This window comes from Pseudorca crassidens, chromosome 10, assembly GCF_039906515.1.
Source record: "Pseudorca crassidens isolate mPseCra1 chromosome 10, mPseCra1.hap1, whole genome shotgun sequence".
Lineage (NCBI taxonomy): Eukaryota > Metazoa > Chordata > Mammalia > Artiodactyla > Delphinidae > Pseudorca > Pseudorca crassidens.
In genome coordinates, this window is record NC_090305.1 from 100,647,202 (window position 1) to 100,670,805 (window position 23,604).

The 23,604-nt window shown below is 48.5% G+C and overlaps 2 protein-coding genes across 16 annotated transcripts in view; both read right to left on the minus strand.

The window, feature by feature from the left end:
- Positions 1-10,681, minus strand: part of SEC13 (SEC13 homolog, nuclear pore and COPII coat complex component) — a 54,511-nt gene extending 43,830 nt beyond the window's left edge. Inside the window, exons 1-2 of one of the 2 annotated variants that reach the window (XM_067755438.1) lie at positions 10,548-10,681; positions 7,814-7,858 (exon numbers count right to left, since the gene is read on the minus strand). In XM_067755438.1, coding sequence (XP_067611539.1) covers positions 7,814-7,858; positions 10,548-10,550 — 48 coding nt within the window. In that variant the 5' untranslated portion in view covers positions 10,551-10,681. The remainder of the gene's footprint in view (positions 1-7,813; positions 7,859-10,547) is intronic. The other variant, XM_067755439.1, reaches the window with a different exon arrangement.
- A 4,105-nt stretch (positions 10,682-14,786) lies between these two features.
- ATP2B2 (ATPase plasma membrane Ca2+ transporting 2) overlaps positions 14,787-23,604 on the minus strand; it is a 351,715-nt gene continuing 342,897 nt past the window's right edge. For 10 of the 14 annotated variants that reach the window (XM_067755445.1, XM_067755444.1, XM_067755447.1 and 7 more), the window contains one exon: positions 14,787-17,997. In XM_067755445.1, coding sequence (XP_067611546.1) covers positions 17,686-17,997 — 312 coding nt within the window. In that variant the 3' untranslated portion in view covers positions 14,787-17,685. Of the gene's footprint in view, positions 17,998-20,834; positions 20,890-23,604 lie in introns of all 14 variants that reach the window. The other 4 variants (XM_067755452.1, XM_067755455.1, XM_067755456.1 and 1 more) reach the window with 2 other exon arrangements.

The following is a 23,604-nucleotide window of genomic DNA, read 5'->3' on the forward strand; positions in this document are numbered from 1 at the left end:
TCCACCATTCCAGGTCTCGGCTTGTTGGAAGGCAGGCAGGGCAGGTGCTATGACAGAGCTTCTCTGCAAGTGTTTTTCTGAAGCACTGCTCCTGCAGAGTGCTATCACACACTTTGGGAGGAAGCACGGCAAAGAACCTAAGAGATTTAAATCCTATCTCAAGTTACCTGCTGTGCAACCTTAGAAAAATTTCCTAATACCCTTGAACCTAGTTTCCTTATCTTTAAATGGACCTGATGATGGCATCTACTTCGAGGGTTGTTATGAAGCTTAAATGAGAAGTATTCAGCATGGGGTGTGATGCGCAGTGAGCATGCAGACGTTAGTCATTACTACTTTGTCTCATCTGTTCCCCAAGATGAACCCACAGAGAGAGGGAGCGTATCCATAATTTTCCCCATCTTAGCTATGAGGAAATAGGGCTGGCTCAGAAAAGTTAAGAGATTGACTATGAGTTTGGTTCAAGATGGCAGAGTAGAAGGACATGCCCTCACTCTCTCTTGCGAGAGCACCGGATTCACAACTAACTGCTGAACAATCACGGACAGGAAGACGCTGGAACTCACCAGCAAAGATACCCCACATCCAAAGACAAAGGAGAAGCCACAATGAGATGGTAGGAGGGGTGCAATCACAATAAAATCAAATCCCATAACTGCTGGGTGGGTGACTCACAAACTGGAGAACACTTATACCACAGAAGTCCACCCACTGGAGTGAAGGTTCTGGGCCCCACGTCAGGCTTCACAACCTGGGAGTCCGGCAACGAGAGGAGGAATTCCTAGAGAATCAGATTTTGAAGACTAGTGGGATTTGATTGCAGGACTTTGACAGGACTGGGGGAAACAGAGACTCCACTCCTGGAGGGCACACACAAAGTAGTGTGCACATGGGGACCCAGGGGAAGGAGCCGTGACCCCAGGGGAGACTGAATCAGACCTACCTGCTAGTGTTGGAGGGTCTCCTGCAGCGGCAGGGGGTGGTTGTGGCTCACCGTGGGGACAAGGACACTGGCAGCAGAAGTTCTGGGAAGTATTCCTTGTTGTGAACCCTCCCAGAGTCCACCATTAGCCCCACCAAAGAGCCGGGTAGGTTCCACTGTTGGGTCGCCTCAGGCCAAACAACCAACAGGGAGAGAACCCAGCCCCACCCATCAGCAGACAAGTGGATTAAAGTTTTATTGAGCTATGCTCAGAGCAACACCACTCTACCCACCACCAGTCTCTCCCATCAGGAAACTTGCACAAGCCTCTTAGATAGCCTCATCCACCAGAGGGCAGACAGCAGAAACAAGATCAACTACAATTCTGTAGCTGTGGAAGGAAAACCACATTCACAGAAAGACAGACAGATGAAAAGGCAGAGGACTTTGTACCAGATGAAGGAACAGGATAAAACCCCAGAAAATCAACTAAATGAAGTGGAGACGGGCAACCTTCCAGAAAAATAATTCAGAATAATGATGGTAAAGATGATCCAGGGGGCTTCCCTGGTGGCGCAGTAATTGAGAGTCCGCCTGCCAAAGCAGGGGATGCGGGTTTGTGCCCTGGTCCGGGATGAACCCACATACCACAGAGTGGCTGGGCCCATGAACCACTGCCGCTGAGCCTGCACGTCTGGAGCCTAAGCTCTGAAACGGGAGAGGCCACAGCAGTGAGAGGCCCGCGTACCGCAAAAAAAAAAAAAAAAAGATGATCCAGGACCTCGGAAAAAGAAGGGAGGCAAAGATGAAGAAGATGCAAGAAAATGTTTAACAAAGACCTAGAAGAATAAAAGAACAAACAAACAGAGATGAACAATACAATAACTAAAATGAAAAATACACTAGAAGGAATCAATAGCAGAATAATTGAGGCAGAAGAACGGATAAGTGACCTGGAAGACAGAATGGTGGAATTCACTGCTGCAGAACAGAATAAAGAAAAAAGAATGAAAAGAAATGAAGACAGCCTAAGAGACCTCTGGGACAACATTAAACACAACAATATTAGCATGACAGGGGTCCCAGAAGGAGAAGAGAGACAGAAAGGACCTGAGAAAATATTTGAAGAGATTATAGTTGAAAACTTCCCTAATATGGGAATGGAAATAGCCACCCAAGTCCAGGAAGCACAGAGAGTCCCAGGCAGGACAAACCCAAGGAGACACCTGCCAAGACACATAGTAATCAAATTGGCAAGAATTAAAGACAAAGAAAAATTATTGAAAGCAGTAAGGGAAAAACAACAAATAACATACAAGGGAACTTCCATAAGGTTAAGAGCTGATTTCTCGGCAGAAATTCTACAAGCAAGAAGGGAGTGGCATGACATATTTAAAGTGATGAAAGGGAACAACCCACAACCAACATTACTCTACCCGGCAAGGATCTCATTCAGATTCGACAGAGAAATCAAAAGCTTTACAGACCAGCAGAGCTAAGAGAATACAGCACCACCGAACCAGCTCTACAGCAAATGCTAAAGGAACTTCTCTAAGTGGGAAACACAAGAGAAGAAAAGGACCTACAAAAAGAAACCCACAACAATTAAGAAAATGGTCATAGGAACATACATATCGATAATTACCTTAAACGTGAATGGATTAAATGCTCCAACCAAGACACAGGCTCACTGAATGGTTACAAAAACAATACCCATATATATGCTGCCTACAAGAGACCCACTTCACACCTAGGGACACGTACAGACTGACAGTGAGGGGATGGAAAAAGATATTCCATGCAAGTGGAAATCAAAAGAAAGCTGGAGTAGCAATACTCATATCAGATAAAATAGACTTCAAAATAAAGAATGTTACAAGAGACAAGGAAGGACAGTACATCATGATCAAAGGATCAATCCAAGAAAAAGATATAACAATTATAAATATATATGCACCCAACATAGGAGCACCTCAATACATAAGGCAACTGCTAACAGCTATAAAAGAGGAAATCGACAGTAACACAATAATAGTGTGGGACTTTAACACCTCACTTACACCAATGGACAGATGATCCAGACAGAAAATTAATAAGGAAATGCAAGCTTTAAATGACACAACAGATCAGACAGATTTCACTGATATTCACAGGACATTCCATTCAAAAAGAGCAGATTACACTTTCTTCTCAAGTGCACATGGAACATTCTCCAGGACAGATCACATCTTGGGTCACAAATCGAACCTCCGTAAATTTAAGAAAATTGAAATCGTATCAAGCATCTTTTCTGACCACAATGCTATGAGATTAGAAATCAATTACAGGGGAAAAAAATGTAAAAAACAAAAACACAGAGAGGCTAAACAATACGTGACTAAGTAACCAAGAGATCACTGAAGAAATCAAAGAGGAAATCAAAATATACCTACAGACAAATGACAATGAAAACACAAGGATCCAAAACCTACTGGATGAAGCAAAGCAGTTCTCAGAGGGAAGTTTATAGCAATACAATCCTACCTCAAGAAACAACAAACATCTCAAATAAACAATCTAACCTTACACCTAAAGGAACCAGAGAAAGAAGAACAAACAAAACCCAAAGGTAGTAGAAGGAAAGAAATCATAAAGATCAGAGCAGAAATAAATGAAATAGAAACAAAGAAAACAATAGCAAAGATCAATAAAACTAAAAGCTGGTTCTTTGATAAGATAAAATTGATAAACCTTTAGCCAGACTCATCAAGAAAAAGAGGGAGAGGACTCAAATCAATAAAATTAGAAATACAAAAGGAGAAGTTACAACAGACTCCACAGAAATACAAAGCATCCTAAGAGACTACTACAAGCAACTCTATGCCAATAAAATGGACAGCCTGGAAGAAATGGACAAATTCTTAGAAAGGTATAACCTTGCAAGACTCAACCAGGAAGAAAGAGAAAATATGAACAGACCAATCACAAGTAATGAAATTGAAACTGTGATTAAAAATCTTCCAACAGGGCTTCCATGGTGGCGCAGTGGTTGAGAGTCTGCCTGCCGATGCAGGGAACACAGGTTCGCGCCCCGGTCTGGGAAGATCCCACATGCCGCGGAGCGGCTAGGCAAAGGAAACATGGCCACTGAGCCTGCGCGTCTGGAGCCTGCGCTCCACAGCGGGAGAGACCACAACAGTGAGAGGCCCGCATACCGCAAAAAAAAAAAAAAAAATCTTCCAACAAACAAAAGTCCAGGACCAGATGGCTTCACAGGTGAATTCTGTCAAACATTTAGAGAAGAGCTAACACCCATCCTTCTCAAACTCTTCCAAAAAACTGCAGAGGAAGGAACCCTCCCAAACTCATTCTATGAGGCCACCATCACCCTGATAACAAAGATACTACAAAAAAATTACAGACTAATATCACTCACGAATACAGATGCAAAAATCCTCAACAAAATACTAGCAAGCAGAATCCAACAACACATTAAAAGGATCATACAGCATGATCAAGTGGGATTTATCCCAGGGATGTAAGGATTCTTCAATATACACAAATCAATCAATGTGATACACCATATTAACAAACTGAGAAAGAAATGCCATATGATCATCTCAGTAGATGCAGAAAACACTTTTGACCAAATTCAACACCCATTTATGATAAAAACTCTCCAGAAAGTGGGCATAGAGGGAACCTACCTCAACATAAAGAAGGCCATATATGACAAACCCATGGCAAACATCATTCTCAATGGCGAAAAACTGAATACATTTCCTCTAAGATCAGGAACAAGACAAGGATGTCCGCTCTCACCACTATTATTCAACATAGTTTTGGAAGTCCTAGCCATGGCAATCAGAGAAGAAAAAGAAATAAAAGGAATACCAGTTGGAAAGGAAGAAGTATAACTATCACTGTTTGCAGATGACATGATACTATACATAGAGAATCTTAAAGATGCCACCAGAAAACTACTAGAGCTCATCAATGAATTTGGTAAAGTTGCAGGATACAAAAGTAATGCACAGAAAACTCTTGCATTCCTACACACTAATGATGAGGAATCTGAAGGAGAAATTAAGGAAACACTCCCATTTACCACTGCAACAAAAAGAATAAAATACCTAGGAATAAACTGACCTAGGGAGATGAAAGACCTGCATGCAGAAAACTATGAGACACTGATGAAAGAAATTAAAGATGATACAAACAGATGGAGAGATATAGCATATTCTTAGATTGGAAGAATCAATACTGTGAAAATGGTTATACTACCCAAAGCAATCTACAGATTCAATACAATCCCTATCAAATTACCAATGGCATTTTTTACAGAACTAGAACAAAAAAAATCTTAAAATTTGTATGCAGACACAAACGACCCCGAATAGCCAAAGTGGTCTTGAGGGAAAAAAACAGAGCTGGAGGAATCAGACTCGCTGACTTCAGACTATACTACAAAGCTATAGTAATCAAGACAGTATGGTACTGGCACAAAGACAGAAATATAGATCAATGGAACAGGATAGAAAGCCCAGAGAGAAACCCACGCACCTATGGTCAACTAATCTATGACAAAGGAGGCAAGGATATGCAATGGAGAAAAGACAGTCTCTTCAATAAGTGCTGCAGGGCAAAATGGACAGCTACATGTAAAAGAATGAAATTAGAACACTCCCTAACACTGTTCACAAAAATAAACTCAATATGGATTACAGACCTAAATGTAAGGTCAGACACTATAAAACTCTTAGAGGAAAACACAGGAAGAACACTCTTTGACATAAATCACAGCAAGATCTTTTTTGATCCACCTCCTAGAGTAATGGAAATAAAACCAAAAATAAACAAATAGGACCTAATGAAACTTCAAAGCTTTTGCATAGCAAAGGAAATTACAAACAAGACAAAAAGACAACCCTCAGAATGGGAGAGAATATTTGCAAATGAACCAACAAAGGATTAATTTCCAAAATACATAAACAGCTCATGCAGCTCAATATTAAAAAAACAAACAACGCAATCCAAAAAATGGGCAGAAGACCTAAATAGACATTTCTCTAAAGAAGACATACAGATGGCCAAGAAGCACGTGCAAAGCTGCTCAACATCACTAATCATTAGAGAAATGCAAATCAAAACTACAATGAGGTATCACCTCACACCACTGAGAATGGGCATCGTCAGAAAATCTACAAACCACCAATGCTGGAGAGGGTGTGGAGAAAAGGGAAGCCTCTTGCACTGTTGGTGGGAATGTAAACTGATACAGCCACTATGGAGAACAGTATGGAGGTTCCTTAAAAAACTAAAAATAGAATTACCATATGACCCAGCAATCCCACTACTGGGCGCATACCCAGAGAAAACCATATTTCGAAAAGATACATGCAGGGCTTCCCTGGTGGTGCAGTGGTTGAGAGTCCGCCTGCCGATGCAGGGGACACGGGTTCGTGCCCTGGTCCAGGAAAATCCCACATGCCGTGGAGAGGCTGGGCCCGTGAGCCATGGCTGCTGAGCCTGCGTGTCCAGAGCCTGTGCTCCGCAACGGGAGAGGCCACAACAGTGAGAGCCCCGCGTACCGCAAAAAAAAAAAAAAAAAGATACATGCACCCCAATGTTCACTGCAGCACTATTTACAATAGCCAGGTCATGGAAGCAACCTAAATGCCCATCGACAGACAAATGGATAAAGAATTTGTGGTACATATATACAACGGAATATTACTCAGCCATAAGAAGGAACGAAATTGGGTCATCTGTAGAGACGTGGATGGATCTAGGGACTGTCATACAGAGTGAAGTCAGAAAAAGAAAAACAAATATCGTATACTACCGCATATATGTGGAACCTAGAAAAATGGTACACATGAACCGGTTTGCAGGGCAGAAATAGAGACACAGGGGTAGAGAACAAACGTATGGACACCAAGGGGGGAAAGCGGTGGCAGGGGGGTGGTGGTGGGATGAATTGGGAGATTGGGATTGACATGTATACAGAAGTATGTATAAAATGGATAACTAATGAGAACTTGCTGTATAAGAAAATAAATAAAATAAAATTCAAAAAAAAAAAAAAAGGAGATTGACTAGGGATTTCAGACTGGATCTTCTTACCCAAGGTGCCACGCTGTCTCCAAGGAGGTGTGGTCTCACAGCTAGAACACACACGATCCCACCCAGGGAACATACAATTCTGAGACTAGGCAGCCCCTCAGAAGTCCCAAAGCAACTGCTGGTGGGAAGGATGTGATGGCAGGATGCCTGGGATGAAATGCTGTAGGCTGAGTGACCTGGGTCCTGTTCAAAGGCTACCTGGACTCCTTGCACTGCAAGAAGCAGAGTCCACATCTTTGCTGCTGGAGACTTTAACCTCTGGACCTTCTCTCACAGCCCTGTCCTTTTACACCAAACCCTATGTTTGCCTCTCAGGAAACGCCTTGAGTTAATGACTTCTGGTTCAAAGAGCACTGTCTGGCCTGCTGTCTGTGCCAGTCCTACCTGGCTCTGCCTTTGTATTGAGTCATTTTCCTATTTTTTTCTTCCCTTTCCCATGGGGCTAAGAAGTGACAGCAGGAGGAATACAGGTGGGAAGACTAATTCAAACCTCTGCACCCACTTCCATCCCATCCCAGAGACAGTTACTTTTTTGGCCAGGAGACCGAGGACCTTGGGCTACAAATTGTTTCCAGGTTTCTCCTGCCGTACAGTGACCAGACTATCACAGCCCTGCCAACTCAGAGGGTACTGCTGGGAGACTGACCATACCCCTATAGTTACAGGGGTATCTGTAACAGGTTACAGCCTAACTATCAAACGCTGCAAAGCCACAGTGGATTCATAAATGATCAACAGAAATGCCCATGTCCACAGCATGTGAGGAAGTGCTAAAGGAATACTTACAATCATGTCCTCATGGGAAGTATCCACAGTGTTAATTACTGACACCTAGAACCAAAGATATTGTTGGTAAATGCACTGATAGTTAGAATGCAATCATCTCGTTGAATCCACTTATCATTTTTAAAGTTCTTGACTGCACCTGTTCATTCATTCATTCATTCAGTAAATGTTCACTCTAAGTGCCTTCATTTTGCCAGGCACTGTGCCAGGGACTGGAGATACAGACACGCAAAAGAGGTACTTCTTGCCCCTGAGAAGCCTGCACATAAGTAACCCCAACACGGCAAGATAAATACTTTAATGGTGGTTAACATGTGCTATAGCAGTCTGAGGGGCTGGTGGTGGTGGACATAAACTCGGCTCAGATGATGAGGAATTTGCCAGGTGGCACAGGGGAAAAAAAGTACAGTCCAATCAGAGGGCAAAACATGAGCAAAGAAGGGGGGATGGCGGCATGAGCGGTCCTGGCTACATTTGACGTTGAAGAGGGACCCTGAGGGAGCCATGGCCGGGGTTCCTTCCCGGATGACAGAGCCTCTGATGTTCCAGGCAGTTTTTTGCACAACAGGGTTAACACTTAACACTAATTGATTCAACTGATTCTCCTGAGGCTGCTCCCTGGTACACCATCTGTGACAGAGCCCAGTTTATAGGGCTGGAACAGAGCTGCCATGGTCATCACCTTCCTACCCATTCTCTGAGGTGCAGCTCAAATTACGCTGCCCCCTGCCCCATCTTGAAGGTTCCCAGATTCCCCAACTGGCTGGACTCCTCTGAATATCAACACTGAATGTCTACAACACTTTACACTGTTTCTTCTCCCAACTAGAAGGTGAGCTCCCTGGAGCCAGGGTCGGTGTCATTGGCCGTTCTGAATCCTCTCAAATCACCCAGTACAGTGCTTTGCAACCAGAAGGAGCTCAGTGACTATCTGCTGAATGAATAAGTAAATGAACAAAAATGCACAGCTTTACTTTGTTCAACCACTATTCTCTCAAAACTCTTAGGATAGAAAAGGGACGGAAAAGGAGGTTTCAGACTGGAAGTGGTATTTCTTACCATTTCCCCCATGTCATCTTTTTCCAGCACAAGCCCTGCAGGTATAGAGTCTGACCTGACTTTTCAGAAAGGTGGATACTAAAAGAGGATGGCTGCAAAGCAGTTCAAAATGTACATGTCAAGTAAGCATAGGTTCTCTCACCAAAGTCTAGATGCCCCACAAAGCAGCCCCCGAGGTCTGCAAAGGCAAGTAAGGAAGATAAGGAGAAGCATCTCCTACGGGTGCCAAGCTGTCCGGGTCACAAAGTACTCTCACACGTGCACTGGGAAGGCCGAAGGGCAGAGTTCATCACAGCTGTCCGGTGGACTAAGGAGATGAAGAAGCTCAGGGAATAGAAAGCACCTGCTCAAGTCACAGAGCTAGTTAAAGGTGGAGCTGGGAGAAGAGCCTCACCTGCTAACTCCCAGCCCACAAAGCCTTCCACTTGACTAGGCTGCCCATCTAGTTGTTACATCCAATTCCCTAAATCAATGGCTGAGGGCTAAGCAGAGGCAGGAAGAAAGCTTACTGATAGTTTCATACTAGTTCGCCAGAGGACCTTGGAGATAACCAGCATTTATTTTGAACCACTCTCACGCACCAACCAGGATTGATGAACAAGTGCTTTTTTTTTTTTTAAAAGCTCCTTTAAAAAAAAAAAGTCCCTCCTCCTAAGCACCTCAAGATGTATGGTCTTCCTTAAGTAGTAAAAGACAGCCCTCAAAACAATTAAGCTCTTCAGAATTACTTAATGAGTTAAAAACTCATTTAAAAAGAGCGGAGTGTCAGGGTGTAAGAGACCCCAACTCTACTTAGCAGCTGAAGAATCAGAGACCAAAAAAAACCCCGAGAAATTTAAAACCCAGTGCCCTGCAAAGCAAGAACCAAACCCAGCGTGCAGACTTCTGGGTTCACCCACGTTTCCTCAAAAACCCAGGCACAGCCATTTTCCCGAGAGCACCGGCCTACTGAACCCCCCCTCTGTGCCAGGCTCAGGCTAGATGCTTCTATCCATTAGTTCCCACTGGCGGTCATTCACTGGATGAGTAAGTGTGGAGTGAATGTACACTGTGGATACCACAGAGGTTTAAAAACCCGAGCCCCTGCATCACAGGAACATTCAGCTCATCCTTACATCAGTTTCCTGAAGTGCCCGTCATACCTCGGGGCCCTGGGCTAAGCACCCGTTCCACAAACATCTCTGCTGGGGGAGGCGGGAGGAGGGAGAAGGGAATGGTTGTGAGGGTTTGAATCTCAGCTCTGCCACTTGTTCCCTGTGCAAGAGGCTTCACCTCTCAACCTCCAGCTTCCTCATTTGTCAAAGGTCGATAATAACAGCCCCGACTTCATGGGGCTGTTAGTAGGCTGAGATTAGGAACAATGCTTGGAACCTACTAAGGGCTCAGGCCACAGTAGCTCCAACGGTGTTTGGGGTTTTGTTTTCAATTGTTGGGGAAAGAGAAGGAAAAGAAGCAGGAGACGCGGCCCGCAGAGTTCTGGGAGGTTCCGCAGCCTCCGCCTGGCCTCCCCCTTCGAAAGGTCCGGACGGGCAGGGCCAGAGACCCCCAGACCCGAAGCGGTGCGGGAGAGCTGAACGGCCCCAACTCGGGGCTTGAACCTTAGCGCGGCGAAGAACCCGGGAGGGCCGCGACTACGGCCAGAACTCCGCTCGGCGACCCCGGCCCCAGCACTCACCATGGTTGCGGCGGCGACGGCGGCAGCAGCAGCGCCAGGCCTCGGACGTGGCAGGTCCCGGCGGCGCCTCGGAACAGCTCACTTCCGGTGCCGGGCTCGCAGGAGGTCTGGCCCGGGCGCAGGAGCTTCCGGGCAGCAGCGCGCTCCGCTCGCCCGAAGGTTCCGTCCTTTCTGGGGCGGTGCCAAGCCTTCCCACGGCCCCTCCCCTTCTCCGTGCGTGACGCTCGAGACCAAAGGGGTGGGACTCTCGTTTTCCAGGCGAGCCAGGCCCGGGACTTGAAATCTGAAGCTCTAATCTGTCTTCTCTCGTGACCAACCCTTCCCTTTTCCTGAGATCCATACATGAAAAAAGGGACTCATACGTAACTACACCTCCACCCACCTCTCTGTGGTTCTGGGTGCGACTGGCCTTATGGTGAACAATTTAGGATGACTAATTTTGGGAGTAGTGGCCAGACTGGTCTTAGTGCTTCCTTGTCAGTCTCTCCTCAGGACCCAAGGCTGGGACCAGGGGCAAAGAAGCCCAGGGAATAACCCCCTAGCCAGAGGCTGAGCCTCTCGCCCTGCCCTCTCCAGGCCAGAGGACCCATGCCTTCAAACTGCCCCTTCCTCATAGCTCTGGGATCCTGTGAGTCTGGCCCACCAGGTAGATTCCCCAGGCAAGGAAGGATCTCAGCCAGACTCCTGCAGCTAGAGCCCAGGACCCAATCGCCAGTTTCCCCAACCCCTAGGTCCCTGGCTTCCCATCGGCACAGTGAGAATGCTGTACAGCTGGACAGAGCCTGGGGGCTCCCCTCAGCCACACATGGTCTGGCAGCCCTTGATCTCTCATGGCTTTAAGGAGTTGAGTGACCCAGGATGGAGTCTAGGCTTCCCTTGGGTGAGTCAAAAATCCCTGTTTCCCCTCTTGAAACTGGAGGGAAGAGTCCTAGCAGGAGATGGTCACTGCTGGAGGGACGATGTTAAGGCTCAGAGGGTGTGATAGACCCAGACCATCGAGGAGCTTTGGAGAGGGTGTCGGGGAATGGGGCCTTACAGAACTCAGGGCAGGGCCTCCGGGTAGCAACTCACCCTCCACCCCCACCCCAGCTTTCAAGACCCATAATTTCCCTCTAATGGAAAAAGATTGCAGGGGTGTGAGGGGTGGTGCTTATGGTGGAAATACTGCAGGGAACAGAGTGGGAGGGGCCCTTGGGTCTCCTGTTCTTCAAGGGACATCCCCTGATCTCAGATCTGTAGATGTACTACTGATTCTCTGGGTGATAAAATCATATCACTTCCTTCTGAGCCTCACTTTCCTCCAGTAGAAAGTGGGGACGATGACACGTTAGATAAAATACAAACACAATGCCTGGGGCATAGTTGTTATTTAAGGAATTCCCTGGTGTAGGCATTGAAGTTGGAGAGATTGAGGATTTGGGACAAACAGTGCAACTGTTATCCTATTCATTAAAGTATTTGCTGGTGGAGCTGAAAAGTTTTAAGTGCTGATTCTGGCATCAAGACTGCAAGGTATCAATACTGTATCCCTTACTTACTAGGTGGGCACACCCTTCTCTTCTCTGAGCTGCCGTCTCCTCTTCTGTTAAGTGGGAATTGTAATAATACCTCCTCTGGAAGGTTGATCTTGGGAGTAAATGGACCTTTGGATGTGAAACTGGGTTTGGGTTTGGAAGCGGCTGGGCCTACAGCGCTTGATCTGGGGATCAGTTTTCCCTGAGAAGAGCTGGGTTTTCGTGTGTGTGTGTGTGTGTGTGTGTGTGTGTGCACGCGCACGCGCATGTGCAACCATCAACCTTTGAACCAACGTTGGCACTGTCTCTTGGTCTGGGCACATTCTCGTTCTTTGTTGATGTCCACCAGAGGTGTGCAAAGTTCAGACTCTTAGTGTGCCAGGGTCCCTTCTGCATCCCCCTGTCCCCAGTGGGGGATACCACCTACATCCTTTGTCCACATCTCCCATCAGCTCCCTCCGGTTAATCCCAGACCCCAAAGCTAAAAAAGCTTTCCCTAATCTGTGCCCTGACCTCCCAGAGCCTGAACCTCCACCTCTTCTTCATCCTCCTGAGGCCTCTTCCCCCAAAGTCTTGCCCTCTGGGATTGTCAGCTGTTCCTCGTGGAGGGTTAATGACTCATGGTAAGCTGAACTTGCCTCCCTCAAATGGTGACTGTTCAAAAGGTGTGACTCGGCGGAAGGAGAGAGACCACCCCTGAGCCATGCACCCTTGGGCAAAGTGCCTTTCCCTCCCAGGCACTTGGCTTCCCTCTGAGTTCAAATCCACGGAGGGCGGGGACCCAGCTGTCCCACGGAAAAAGGCCTTGTGATGTGTACTGTGTCTGCATTTCCACGTGTGCATTTATTGTTATTGCTCAGTATAGTGTTGAAAAGGCAGACAAATCCCATTAATTACAAAGAGCACAAGCCAGAGATACAGAGAAATCAAGAGTGTACAATAAGAGCACAGTCACGTCCCAGCCCCGATTTCCCCAGAGCCCCCCAGAGCCCGGGTAGCTCGTGGAAGCTGGAGGCGGCACCATTTCCTCGCTACTCTGGTATAAAATATGTGCACGCGAGAGTTAGCAAAGTGTGGCTACTAACCCCTCCCCGCCCCGAGAGGAAAGGTGAGGAGAGCACCACAGGCGTTACAGAACAGACTTAGGGAGCCGAGAAGGGCAGTCCCAAAGCAGCCTTAAATATCTTGTTTTCGGTGGAGGGGGTGATGGCTGATGCCCAGGGCCTGGGATCCCCCTCCGCCCACTTGGATGAACAGGATCTTTACATCAAAATCAGGAGAGCTTGCTTTGGAACTTGGGAAAGACCTGGGGATTTTCTGCTGTTGTTTGATTTCAGCCTCGGCTCTGGAGGACCCAGACGCCTTCAGAGAAACGCAACCCATCTCCACCCCACCCGCCATCTTCTAATGGTGGGATCTCCGACCCTACGGAGAGAGTTTTGTGTGGGAGGCACGTCACAGCGTGCGTTTGACAGCCTGCTGTAAGTAGAGCCAGAACCACTAGGGGGAGTCATCAGGGTGGTGAGAAGGTCCAGGCAAGAGATTGCTGCATCCCAAAGGACGTATCACAACTGCTGAAAACTGTGAAAAATGAGCAAGAAGTGACCCTCTCCCCACCAAAATAGTTCAGGAAAGGGATATAGGAATAAACATTTCTCCATGAGGAGAATTGGTAACTGGGCTACACGTTCTGGTAGCTCCAGGTCTGGGAGAGACCCCTCTTTCTTGCCTGGACCAGGGCAGATGGCGGGTCCACCTCAGCACAGCCAAGGTGGGTGACTTTGGGTCCCACACTGAGATTGGGTGGGGGCTTGGTGGCCTCTCCTAACGACACCCTGGCTTAGGGGACAGGTGAGATGATGGGAGGACTATCTGGCTTCCCTCAAGATTCAGGATGTCCTTTTTATTTCTCCTTAGAGGGCTGTCTCTTTAGTGAGCTGGGGTGGACAGTGCTTACAATGGTGGGAAGATGTTTGCACCTACAATGAAAGGGCCCAATATTTGGAGAGGAGGGCAGGAGGATGCAGGACTCGGCAAAATTTTAAGTTTACTTGGAAGAATAGATGTGAGAGAATAACCAGGAAATTTTGTAAAAAAAAAAAAAAAAAAAGCGAAGGGTATTTATCCCACCACATAATGAAACATTATATAAAGTGACAATAATTAAAACTGTGTGGTTGGTGCCAGATGAGACACCCAGATAAGGGAACAGAGGAGATATTCCAGAAATAGACCCAAGTCTCTCTGAGCTGTCAGGATGTGGTAAAGGGGGAATTTCAGCACAGTTGGGGAAGAGCGGCTGTTCAATAACTGGGATGTCCGGGCTGAGACAGGTCCAGGGTCCTTGTCCCAGTGCAGTCACTATCATTGGTCTGGTCTCAGAAGCAGGGGGCCCTCCTTCTTGTCCACTCTCTGCTCTGGTTGGGACAAGGGTGCAAGGGGCTACGGTGGGGGGCTGGTGGGAGCAACCCAGGCTGCTGCTGAGTTAGGGAAGGAAACTCTTCAGTTTCCTCCCTGTCCACCTCCAAAGGTGGGTGACTCATTGAATGGGTCCCCTGGTCTTCCGTCATCTGTTAGGCGGAGACAGATTGGTGAGCTTAGACCTTGGAACTGAATATGCTACCTTCTCCTGGAGCCCCTGTCCAGAGGGCAGACAAGAAGCTGAGGGGATGGTGCAGTCCAAAACCAGCAAAAAGTATACATTACAGAGTACATATTTACTATGTTCTGTTTTATGTTGGTTTTTGCCTTTTTTTTTTTAAGACCACAGACATTTCAGAACCATATTGCGGAGTAAGAAGAGTCAGCAATTGAAAGCATCACCATTGCATAGTATTAAATGAACAGAGATGGTGAGTTCTTTATTTACAGTTATTGTCTAGATAAAAAAATTCATAAAAACAGATGAATGGTCATAAATTATTTACCCCCTAATGGGGTGAACTGCCAAACGTACCCCATGCTGCTAGATATAGGACGCCGAGTGCAAGCTCTATGTACTACAGGGAGTTCTGACAAACCAATCATTTCCTGTGTGTGTGGATGTGTGTGTGCAAGTGTGAGGGCGAGGGGTGTGTGTGTGTGTGTGTGTGTGTGTGAGCAACCATCATTCCTGACAAGAAAAGACCAACACTGACGTGGGGCATTCTCGGTAGCTTCCATGGCTCCCTCTCCCCTGGGCTGGGTCCCACTAGGGGAGACCCCCTCCTGCTTCCCTTGCGTCCTGGCTCCGAATGAGCAGGGAGCGTGGTGTGCAAGCGGGGCTTTCCTGGTGTCATGGAATGAGGTCACGGACACAAGGTTGGAACAAAGCGGGAGATGGAGAACCTTGAAAAAGGAAACTACAAAAAACACCATGTTCCAAAGCTGCCCCAGGTTTTACAGGAGCGGGTCTTTCCTTTCTCTGAGGAGAACAGTGGGCGGTATTGGTCTTGGAATCCCATAAGCATATCTGAGGGTGGTCACCCCTCGGGGGATGCAGTTTCCTCTGCTGGGTACATTCAGAGATATTTCTTCACGACATTCAGGAGATGCTCTTGCGCAAAGAAGGTCCTCCTTCCAGGAAGGTGTTGCCAGGTGGGATGGGCTGACTTGGGGTCCTAAACCCTCGGGTTTCTCCACAGCCATCCAGATGCAGGCCCTCCCAGCTGACTATGGCTCTTTTCCCGAGTGGCTCTCATCTTGTTTGTGGAAGAATTCTCTGGGCCTGGAGAAGGGAAGGGCCCGGGTAGACACAGAGCAACTGTGGGAAGGGTCAGTGTGAAGAATGCATTTTGCAAGCGAGGCAGAAGCGTTTGGTTTTCCTTGAAGCATGGGACATCATCGATCATGGTATTCAAAATGTCTTTTGCACTGTACAAGTTTATGGAAAAAGATCGTATGCTGAAAAGTCTCAAAGCAAACTTTGTATTAAATACAAAAGTTCTTTTATGAAAAAAGCTGATACCCACAAAGTGCTTAGCAGTTAAGAGGCTGACATACAATTAAATAAGCTCTTATTAAGTGGGATTACTAGTGCTGTTATTGTCTCAGGGAAAAAATAACCACCTTTTCTCACCTGTGATACTGTAGGGTTTCAGAATGGCTTTCTGTCTGGGAAAGCAAGACTTGCTGTTCAAAGGCTACAGTATATATTGCGACTACAGGAAGACAATTTGGTTTAAAAAAATCACACTGAATACATCTCAATATACACGTCATAAGGTTCGTTCGGATCTAAATAGTGCAGAGAAAAAGGCTGTTCTTCTTCAAAAATAAAAATAAGAGCAGCAAACCATAATGATCCTCATCCAATAGGCCAACAGCTCATCTGCTGCAGTTCGTAAGGAAACAAGCCTCGAAATTACTAACTGAAAAAAAAATCAACACAATAGCGTTTATAATATTGCAAAACTACCTCAGTCTCTGTACAGACAGCGCCAGAGAGAATCTCTATTTGAAATGCTCTTAGTAAACTCAAGTGAGTTTCATTGAGAGAAAAGTTTTCACCCAGTGCTTTGCCAACCCCGTCACCCTGGGGCCGGGCTGGCCATCAGTGCTTTGAGCGCAGGAAGACTTCTCTCCTCCTCCCCCTTTGTCTACGGAGCACGCTGTGGGACCCCTCGGGATGGATACTCGCTAACATTTGGCTTCTGCCTGAGCCTCCCTCGGTAGTCACATAATTGAACGGAAGTAGCAGGCAAAAATCGGAGCATGGCTATCGTAAAACATCAAGGATGCAATCCAGGGAGGTGTCTATCAGGCTGAGCTGTTTTTATAGCATCTCAGCCACCAGTGTTCTTAAACCGTACAAATAGCCGAAGACGTTATCTACAGGTTTGTAAACAAATTACATTCTTCTTTTAGGACATAAATAAGTTAAAATAGAGCAATTTAAGCAGAAACAAGGCAACATGCCGGCAAAGAAACTTTATATATCCATGTGTGTATATATATATATATATATATATATATATATATATATACATATAGACACATATATATCTACCTATCTATATGGACGTATACAGTCTTGGGGAAGTATACGTTGATATAGATACAAAGAAATGGATATAACCTTGTGAGTGTCTGAAGTTCTTCGGTTCCATTGGTGCAAATTTACTAGGCGAGTTAAGCTCTGCAATTTCAAAAAGTTGTTAAATTAACCTATACAACTGAGACCATGCTGCGCAAGCATTTCAAAAACTCACAGACCAGTGGATTGGATAAATAGTCTCAGAAAAGAGTCTGTCTGCCGTTCCCGCCTAAGAAAACAAACAAACAAACAAAAAAAACCCCTCCCCAACCCCCCAAAAACCAAACAAGGGGAGGACCGGAAGTGTACAGTACATTCATGCAGGGGACATGGCGCCGGGCGGGTGCATGGCTGGTCCATGTCGGGTGGGAGCCAGGAAGGGCTAGTTCTGGGAAAAACCGCTCACTCCCTTAAGCCCCCGGAGGAGATCCCGCCCTCGCCTCGAAGTGAAAAAGAGTTCAAACAGCATCGCAGCCAGAAAAAGGGTCTGTTGGGTGGAAACGGTTTTCTCGCCAGTATTTGGTTTCCTGCTGTGGCTCGCTGCTGCTTGGGTGAGTCGGGTGCCTGGACGGGTGGGTGCCCGGGAGGTGGGTGGTGGCGGGGTCCTCAGCTAAAGCGACGTCTCCAGGCTGTGGATGGGGCTCCCTGGACTTGAAGAGGTAGCTGATTTGCTTGTGTCGGTCGTCAGGTTGATCCCGCTGTCGATGGCGCTGTTGTTCTTGTTGAGCGAGGACGGCGGGCTCGAGTTCTGCTTGAGCGCGGCATCTTCTTCCAGGTCGGTGTCGTCGATGAGGGGAATGTGGGGCTGTGAATCTTCGACCCGGAATTCAGGATGAGCCATGAAATTATGGATGGAGGTTCGAGACTCAGGCTTTTCTAGACCTTCATAGAGAGAGCTACGGAACGCCTTCACGACGCGGATCTGCAAGGGAAGCACGGGGGTGAGAAGCGCTGCCCCCAGGGGGGCCGGCGGCCAAGCTCTGGGGGGCTCGGAGGAGGGGCGGGTGGGGGAGAGGGGGTTCGGGCACAGCAGGTGGCTGGAATCCACAGTCGCTGGGTGTCATGAGCACGGAGAGGAGAGGGAAGAACGGAAGCGGGGATTTAGGTTGTGTTCATCCGTGAGGTTTTTAAGATTGCTTGGGTTTGGGTAAAGACTACAGTATTAGGACAGGAGGAAGGAAGGCCCATCATAGCGATGATGGGAAACTGTGGTTAGAGGAAGCTTAGTCCACTCCAGCGGGCACCCAGACCTAGTGAGAGACTGAGCCTTGTTAACTTTAAAGCAGAGGTTCGACCATGCAGAAGGGGTGCGAGACCAGGTGGGAATAAAGGAGGAAGGAGGAGAGGCTATTTATTTGTAAAAAATTAATCTTAGAAAAACCACACGCGGTTAAGAAACCACACGACATGGAACAGATAACGTGTCACAAACAGAAAAGGAACAGAAAGGAGAGACAGTTGGATGAGCCGGGATGAGAAGGGACACACGAGGGCCAAACAGAGAAGGGCAACATCAAACCGAAGCAGCACAGCAAACCGAAGCCAACTCGGGGCTTTCTGGGGTGCAGAGCAGAGGCAGCCAGAAAGCACGACGGAGGCAGCGGCTGATGACGTTCAGGGGCACGAGCATGCTACGGGGCGGGGTGGGGGGCGGGAGCCACACGGCACACACAGACGACACACGGCTACACTTGGAAGCCTGGACAATGTGAATGGAGGTCGTTTGTACCCAACGTTTCTTCCCTTCATGCATTTGGGAGGTAAACACTCGAGTATAGACTCAAAGCCCTGGCCACTCATTGGAGTTGGCTTTGGGGTCCCTTATTTCCTGGGGATTTTTCCTCCTTTCTTTATTTGTGCTTTGAAAACACAATACCAAAAAACGAGGCCAAAATCAGAGGGCCAAATCCAGGCCCTGGGTAGGATTCTAAGAGGCTGTGGAACTGAGCCACAAAACGGCAAGTTCTTTCATTTTCTGTGTCTCAGTTGGAAGCTGGGTTCCCTGAAGAATGGAAGGAGGCTGGACGCTGAGTCGTCCAGGCCAGTGGGCAGAGCACTGGATCCAGAGTCGGGAAGACCCGAGTCTGCGTCCGGGCTCTGCCACTTCGGGTGCCTTGACTGCGGGCGAGCCACACCACTGGCCTGGCCGTCCCCTGTCCCGCCTCACAGGGTGCACAGGAACCGGACCCTCACTTTGAAGAGAGGCATCCCTTCTCTGGACTCCTGGGAGGGGGAGCCAAGCCTGCCATGTCAAGGGGCTGATGGGACTCGGGACAAAGGCGCCTCCTCCTCTCTTCCCAGCCCCAACTCAGAGTGGAGCCAGTGGTGGGGAAAGCAAGGCGGTATCCATGCTTCCAAGGAGCAGAGCCTCAGCTGAGGCGGCTGGGGTGCTGAGGCCGTCCGTCTTGGCCTTCCCTCCCCCCACATCACAGGCCTGTAGGGGGACAGAGGACCGGACAGGGCAGTTGTGGGGAGGCCCTCGTGGTCCCAGGATTTGCAGAGCTAAACCCAGAGGTAGCTCGTTGGTGGGGCTCAGGGGGGAAAGCCCTGTCCGTGGGAGTGAATTTTCACAGTGACTGTGGCTGACGGTTTTAAGTGTCACAGCTCAGGATTTGCTTGACTGTTTCAGAGAGCAGTCTTTCTAAAGCACATCCTAAGCTCCTCTGCCTTTTAGTTTAGAGAACACAGAGAAGAATTTAAGTTTGTCAGTAAGCCTTCTTGGTCTTGTGTAAGACCCCACAGTTTTGATTTTTTTTTTTTTTTAAGTTTTTCTCCTTTGCTGTCAGCCATCACTTACTAGTTCTGGCTTTCCCTTGTCTTCTCAAAAGCATCTCTGTCCCCTCTCCTTCTTATGTGCTATGAGCGGGGGACTCCAGGGAAACCTGCCTGGTGGAATCCTGCTTTCAGTAAGAGGCATCGGGTGCCAAGAGAGAGCCAGCCAGACGCCATGCATTAGTGCTGGTCGTCCGTGATGGCCATCTGGCTGCTCTGAGGTCTCTTTCTCCCTGGATTCCCTATTTGTGGCTCTGTAGAGATTATTCAGTATTCTGATATCCTGATAACTGGGCCACTACTCCCTTGACTAAGTGAAAACAACAACAAAAAAGATGTTGCAGGCCTCAGTTTTCTTAACTGTAAAATGGGAATAATAATGATCATTGTAGCTGCTCAGCCCAGAGCCTGGCTGAACTGCAATAAGATGCCAGCCGGGAGCGCCTGGTGGAGGAGGAGGGATGGTGGCAGGACCCTGTCGTGTGACTGACAACGCGGAGGGGATGACACACAATGAGATGTAGGCCCCTCACCCTCCCCCTGGAATGGAGACAACAGAAAGAATGAACTGCTCTGGACAAGACTGTGGGGACAAGACTTTTCGGGACACCCCGCCACGGCCGTCTCAAGTCTCCACTTCGGATCTCTTGCGGCTGAAATGGAAAAAAGTATGGGAAGAAAAAAAAGCTCTCCCATCTCCCCTCCCTGCCTGCCCTGGTGATGGGCCTTGCTGGCATGAGCTGCACTGGGGCGTGGGGTGAGGGGGAAGAGAGGAAGGGCCTCGGTCTGTGGGCTTTCAGACGTTTTGGTTCCATCAGCACAAAGCGGGTGGGGAGCCCCATGCCCGTTGTCGATGGCTCTGAGCAAATGCATGGGCCCCGGTCTGGGGCGGGTTCGACATACTCGAATGTTTACCCGGCTTCAAGGAAGCCAAGAGTCTGGGATTGATTCACATTCATTTCAGGCTCAAGGTTAAAGACTCACAACCTCTTTTAATTTCACTCTCTCTTGCTGAACTCTGTGTCCAGGGTTCTCTAGCCCTCTAGGGAAACAAACACATGGAATATTCAGACAGCGGAGAGGTCTGGGCTCCCCCCCAGAAGCAAGCCATTTTCTCGCCAACCCAAGGTTGCACTAAGTTAGTTACCAGAATGCTAATGAGAGGTCCAGCTTCCTTTCCTTCCCTTCTTCACTTCTCCCCCTAAGAGATGCAAACTCCTTGCCCTAGCAGTCCTCAGAACTGGGAATCTGAAGGGGGAGTGGGATGGGGGATGCCCTATCTAGCAGGGTACGGCGTCCAGAAAGTGGCTGGTCTGGGGTTAGGAGTCTGATGCTCTGGGCCTGGTTGGTTTGAAGGAACAGGACCTTCACTCATGAACGTGGAGCATGCTATGAACTTGCTAAATACAAAGGTAGCTTGAGATGGGTTAGGAATTTGTGGCAATAAGAGAGAGGAGCTCTGTAGCTTGGCCTTGGATCTAAGAGCTAAATGCTAATTCTGTTCCTGATCACCGATGGGAAAATGCCTCTCTTCTCAGTCCCTGCCAGGCTGGTGGAAACTCAAGCAGAGAAAGAGCTTCCCTGGCCTTCTAGACCCCAGAGGATTGGCTCCTCCTTTTCACCGGATGAGGCTGTGGGCGTGGGTACTGGTTCCACAGTGGAAATTCAACCTCTGTGGGCTCTAGGTCTGTGGGCTTATCTGGGAAGTGGTGTGGGTGGTGAGAAAAATGAGGGACTTTGGAGTCAGCGCTCTTGTCACTTACATACTGTGTGATCTTGGCCAAGTCAGTTCACTTCTCTGAGCCTGAGTGAAGGATGTGCTGAACTGCTCTGGAAAATTTTGGGTGAGGCTAGAGTATAAGGCATTAGGGGTGTGCCATTAAGTTTCTGGGAGAAAAAAAGAAACTCGCTTTTGAGTAAGTGAGAAGAGGAAAGCAAGGCAGTGGACCAGAGTTTCCTCCCGATCATTCCAGTGCCAGTCTGACCAGACAGACTGTCCTGTCACCGCATGGTATGTGTCTGCCTGGGGCCCTCCGCCTCACAGTGGTGCTGAGGGAGGGATGTGTGATGTGCTGGGGGGTTCCTCACCCCAGGTCATGAGTCAGAAGTCAGCCAGGCACACGCCACCCTGCCCCAGGACTTGGTGGTCACTTCTGATAGCCCAAAGGACGGTGGTTTGACTCCTTCCAGGGCACAGAGAGCCCAGGTGTTTTCAACTCAACAGGCACCCTACTCTACTGGAGAATCCTGGGAAGAAGATCCTGCTCGGAGGAGGCAGGGGGTGGGGGGAGCCCACCTCTCCACCCACCCAATCGGGGACCCCTTCTCTTACTTCCTGGCCCCCTGCTTCACACCCTGTGGGAAGAAAGCCTTTTGGCTTCTGTAGGGACCCTGCCTGGTATCTAGAGGGCTCTCAGAGTCCTTGGAGACCAGAGGAGGTGACATTGCTATAGAAACTATTCAAGCAAAGGAGGAACTAGGGGATATTTCACATCGTGACTGTGTTGACCAAAATGTGTCTGTTGAAACCACAGAGGTTGTGATCAATTTTGGAACCAGTACCCTTGAGCAAGGGGATGGTCAGGCGTTTTTTGAGACCCCATGCCCAAGAAAGGGTCCCAGAAGGGACCCAGAATTACAGGCTGGATTCTACAATTGCAGGTAGGAATGCAAGATTCCTAAGGCGGCGTGATGCCTGAGGGAGAGGCAAGACGGCACTTGGGTGAGGGAGTCATGCTTGATCAGCCCCTTTGGGTTCTCTGAGAAAATGACAGGTCATGGGCAAGGCCTATAGCATCCTTCTCAAAGGCTGTTCCATAGTTGGGTCACCATGGGATAAAGGGATTAATCTGGGCTAGAAGGAGATTGGCTTAGAGATAGGAAGCAAAGGGCAGGCAGAAATGGGCATTTCTCTGAAGGAAAAGTGTTGAGAACCAATTGTCACAGGACTGGCCTTATTGAATGGTTTTCTAAAGGGCAGAAGAAAAGGTTCAAGATGACTGCGCTCTTCCTTCGAGACTGGAAGAGCTAAGATGCGGGGCCTAACCCAGGGAGAGGCTGCAGGTACCCAGGAGTGTCGTGAGCCCCGTGTTGGCCAGGGTGAGGCACCACGCTTCCAGAAAGAGGCCGAACCGGGGAGGACGAAGACCTGGGCCTGGACCCGGAGGCCACCTTCTGGCAGTCAGACCGGCCGGAGGCATGCAGGAGGCAATGGGAGGGCAGTGGGAACCCCGAGAGGAAGAGATCCTTTCCCCAGGTGGCTCTCCAGCCCTGAGCACTTTTGGTCTCTGCACCTCACGACAGGAGGCAGCGCTGACCAAGGCTGGAGCTCGGCTGGCGCAGGAGTAGGGCAGCTGGGCGCGGGCCTCCCACCGAGGCGAGGGCGCTCTGTATGGAGCGGGAAAGGGTGGGAGCGAAGTGTCTCCTGCTCTGAGAAAGCCTGGCAGTGACTTGCCGGCGACAGTGCCTCATGGGAACGTGACTCAGACACCGTCTGCTCAAACGTGGCCTCACTTCACCTGGGCTCGTCTGGCCTCCCCATCGCTGTGTTTTCGTGCTGATGAACAAGCACAGGGGCTTTCCCCCGTTTCTGCATCCTCCCTGTCATTTTGTGTACTTGGCGGGACTGCACCCATGGAAAGGCCGTGGGACGTGAGCACACGCCACCGACAGCACCGTGCGGCTCGCGCCTCTTGTCCAAGGGCTCAGATGGCATCATTCTCACCCAGCACATGGTCCTCTCCTGCCCGGTGGCAGA